Source organism: Palaemon carinicauda, chromosome 28 (assembly GCF_036898095.1).
Source record: "Palaemon carinicauda isolate YSFRI2023 chromosome 28, ASM3689809v2, whole genome shotgun sequence".
Taxonomy (NCBI): Eukaryota; Metazoa; Arthropoda; class Malacostraca; order Decapoda; family Palaemonidae; genus Palaemon; species Palaemon carinicauda.
The window spans coordinates 40,824,837-40,829,493 of NC_090752.1; the positions used below are offsets into that span (position 1 = coordinate 40,824,837).

Consider the following 4,657-nt stretch of genomic DNA (forward strand, 5'->3'; position numbering starts at 1 on the left):
CCCAGACACAACGCCAACACCTGGTTGATAAGAATCCATCAACGACGAGAGTTGTTCCTTCATAGACAAAAGCGCAGTCCATTTCGGATCAACAGAACTCCTAGAAGGAAGAATCGCACTAATGTCACCACGCATTTCAGGGGAAGAAAGCCAATCCGATGGAAGAGGAGGTGCATGAATAGTTACAAGGTCCGAATCGGAAGGAATCATATCCGCACGAACACGGTGATCTGAACGTTTGGCCGGAGTGCAAGCGCTGGGAGAACGGAAACGTTCCGGTGAACCCCACGAACTACATCCTGGCCGCACAGGCGATTCCCGACGCTGTGAAGCAACATGGGAGCGTTTAAGCGGTCTCGACCCTCGCCGCCAGATCTCACTTCCCGACCCTTCATCGGAAGACGGGGATAACGTATGAACCTCACCTTTCCTACGATGAGGGTGAACGACCTGAGCTACGGCAACAGGAACGTTCGAGGGGACGTCTGCACGATTGATGACGCTTCTCGTTCCCTTAAGCCGTTCGACATTACTTCTCCCATGGGTTCGAGAGCTCGAAAGAGGTCTAAGGCTAGGTGAACGACAAGATCGTGCCGACGCACCCTCCGCAACACTAAACACATTATCAACACTTGTCACAACACCGAGAGAGTCACTATTCTTCGGTACCACATCAGACACTCGTGTCGACGCACCTTCCGCAACACTAACCACATTATCAACACTTGTCACAACACCGAGAGAGTCACGATTCTTTGAAACACTTTCCACAGTTCCGATAGGATCACGGTTTTTCAATACCTTTAACTCTGAAAAGATAGTATTTCTATCGGCTGCTAAGGACTCAACTTTCTCACCAAGAGACAAAATAGCAGTAAACATGTCCTTCATAGTAGGTTCCTGATCTACCACCACAGGGGAAGGAACAGGATTAGGAACAGGTAAATTAGGTAAGGTTCTATCCACAGATCGGGAAGAACTACGCCTAACTCTATCTCTCTCTAATCTCCTAACATAACGATCGTAAGTAACAAAATCATCATTAGTTAAGGAAAGACACTCATTACACCTATCATCTAATGAACAAAATTTACCCCTACATTTTACACAAATAGAATGAGGATCAATAGATCCATTAGGAAGTCGTGTACGACAACCCTCACTAACACACCTACGCTGAGCAGGGGAGGAGTCGGCCATTTTAAAGTTAACGTGAGAGACCGACAAGCAAAAAGTAAGGGAAAAAACAATAAAGAAAATCTCAACAAAAAGATTTCAAGATAAGAACCAAGGAAAATTAATCCACGATAGCTTAAACTCAAAAAAGAACGTTGTACATCACCAAACAACTTCCCAAGAGAGTAAAAACACGAGAGCGAACTTCTGTATGTCAGTCAGCTATGACGGCAGAGAGAAGAACTGGAGTTGGTGTGTAGTTCCACCTGTTCTACCGCTAGGGTGCGGTTGGTACACCTGGCGTATCTTCGATAACGCGAGATTTGAATTTTCTGCCCTGGCGTCAGGGACTTCAGCTCTTTTATATAACCAGCGGGTAAGTTTTATATTTAAAATTAATAACTTCTCACTCTGTAACTCATTATTATATCATCACTCTGTAACTCATTTGTATATATACTGTATAAGAATATCAATTAATTTCTTAAATGAAATGTTAAATACTAATGGGTGTTAAGTATGCATAATACTGTAAATACAAATTGTGATAAAAGAAAATTGGTTTAACTCAATAATCAATTCTTTTTTTTTTGGGGGGGGGGGAAATAAAAAGATTCTTTAAATATCTTTGATCCAATTTTTTCACTCACTTACACACAAGATTTTAAAGGCAATTTTTGGCCTTACATTATATTTAGCTAGCCTGGAAGATGGGCAAGCCAAAACTGAGTTGTGAAAGCAGGCACAGTGTTTATCATGCTCAACATGACTTTCTGATATCAGTCTAGTATAAAGGGATAAAGAGCTCACAAAATATCTGACATATACAAAATCATCACAATGAAATAAAAAAGAAATCAATGCTATATAACTATGTAGTAATGAACTACAGTATCACTATTCACAGAAATACATATATACATCTTGATCTCAAACCATCAAACAAAAAAAAGTTTGTTATCCTTGACAAAAGTTAAAAACAAAGAAAAATAAACTATTCTATTTCTTATAAACAATTACTACTACTGGGAAAGCATGTGGACAAAAACATAGCTATGGCTCATTGATTATTGTACTATAATGTAACAAAGACAAATGAAATGTATTAATAAAAATGAAACTTAAGTGGTTTATTTTCTGTGAAAAAAGTTGGAATGAGAGAAAAATTAATCAAACTGTATAACTAACCTTCTCAAGTACAAAAGAATAAATAGATATGAACCTGTTCTTCAAGAATCTTTGGTAAATAGACAAACATTCAGTTGGAAATACACTTGTAATCCTAACAATATGTTCATAATATTCATAATAAACTTTTCACTATAAAATGACTTGATTTCATACCTTTTAATTCTACATTTGTCTTAACTGAATGATTATACACCGGACTCTTGGCTACAGCAAGTAAATGTAAAATGCCACACTTGAACACACCTTGCACAAATACGAGTTACTGATCTAAAAAAATAAAAATGCTTAGACAAAATACAAAAAAATCTTCTACTTTCAAACACACAATCTTTCAACTGCCTCTGATAACATACTAATCACGTCTGCTTTTCAAGCAAAATGAATTTAATGTAACAATGCTGTTCATAGCATTTTTAATATAACAGCTACCATATATTGTACATTCTGTAGTAAGTTTTCTTTAATAAAATAGAAGTAACAACTTCATCACCATAACCAATTTATATAACTTGTCAGGAATGCTGGAGAACCACTCTGCCTTGATAGGTAAATGTCAACTCTCTCACAAAGCAATCAGAAGCAGGGTGCATAAAATGAATGTTTTATTACGTAGGAATCCTTTCTCAGAAATGATCTATATTAATAGCTACTATTTAAAAAAAAAACTTTTCCACATTAATGTATCAAAAATACAGCTTGACACTTTCCTATCTTTATAAATAAAAAGAAATGACTGCATATACTGTACATTTTTCACAACTAAACCCACTTATGGAATCTTGTGCAGTTACTTCCTAATACATAATAGGAACATTTTTCCCCCTTTGCACACTGCAAAAACTTTGCCAGTGCTTGATGTTTCTGTACAGAAGTCAAAATATGCAACTTTTATTCCTTAATTGAAGACTGTTCCTTATGTACACATGTATAATGCTATATATAATCAAATAATTTTTGTTTAAATGTAAACCATCATAATTTCCACATTCATATCTCTTTGTAGTCTATATAAATATGTTCATTCACTAGATAATACATCATAATTATCCAAGTACAAAATTATACAAAAAAGACCCACATTGTACTATCTATTTGGCTAACCTCAAACCAACACCTACTTAAGTTATAAATTTCAAATGTTATTTACCTGCGATGGTTTGATCTAACAAAATCCAGCCAACTACTAAGTATTTATAATATTAAAGTACAGTATGGTTTAGTATTCCAGGGCATTTTTTTCTTCAATTTTCTAACCTCTGCAGACATAACAGATTTTTCTCGTACCAACTTTTAGAATACAATCTTCAAGTTTTTCCCTTTCTGTGCATATAGAATATTGATTATCCACATAGGGAGAAACACTATATACTGCCAAGAAAACAATGATACATTATATTCATTTGCCAACAAAGAGACAATTTATAGATATATGATACTAAGGAACCTCACCTGTGCTATAAACACACTTTATAAGTCTAATACAACTGATCTGACATGGTAAAATGCATATATTTTTAGGATACAATATTATGTTCATTATATATTAAATGCTTTTCATCATACCTTTATTTCTAATACACCCGAGGTTAAGCATTAGGTACGAGTTAGTTCTAAACAAAAACTGTACATGGAACATACGAGAAATTGATATACCACACATGTACAATTCACTTACTGTACATATCTCTTAAACAACTTCAAAAAAAAGTTTCTTTGCCAGGCTAATGATATCACTTATATTACAAAAAAGTGGATCTATTCTTACCACCTATTGCATTTCTGAAATAAATGATCACAAAACATACATAATAGAATATTTGCAACTAGCCATAAAATTCACAAGATTAGCTGTCCTAAAAAAAACTTTCATTACAATAACTTCTTCACTTTACGATTGAGATGGGATACAGTTTTGTCCAACTGTGATAGGGAATCCAAAGCAGTCTGATAAACAGCATCTTTCTCCTCTGCACCGTAGACGTAGAGACAATCATCTCGATGATCAAGCTGGGCATTGATTCGCTTGTCTAGAATCATCTGAGAAAGACGTCTCTCCACCTCCTCTCTCGGAAGACCAATCTTTTCAGCAATATAAGTAATCTGAAAATTATTTCAATTTCACAGAATGGTGTGCCATATACGGATTCTGTTGACTGGGTAGAACTACAGTAAATCAGAATTTTTTATCATTCTCATGGTATAGAAGTTAACCCCTTCGCTACGAGGCCGTGGATTCGCTACTCAAGCTATATATGAGATTTGTCACCATCTAATATACGTGCTCACTTAC

General features: G+C 35.6%; 1 protein-coding gene across 1 annotated transcript in view; it reads right to left on the reverse strand.

The window, feature by feature from the left end:
• Nucleotides 1-1,790: 1,790 nt before the first annotated feature.
• LOC137621518 (serine/arginine repetitive matrix protein 2-like) overlaps nt 1,791-4,657 on the reverse strand; it is a 143,516-nt gene continuing 140,649 nt past the window's right edge. Inside the window, exon 9 of the mRNA XM_068351872.1 lies at nt 1,791-4,467. Coding sequence (XP_068207973.1) covers nt 4,237-4,467 — 231 coding nt within the window. The 3' untranslated portion in view covers nt 1,791-4,236. The remainder of the gene's footprint in view (nt 4,468-4,657) is intronic.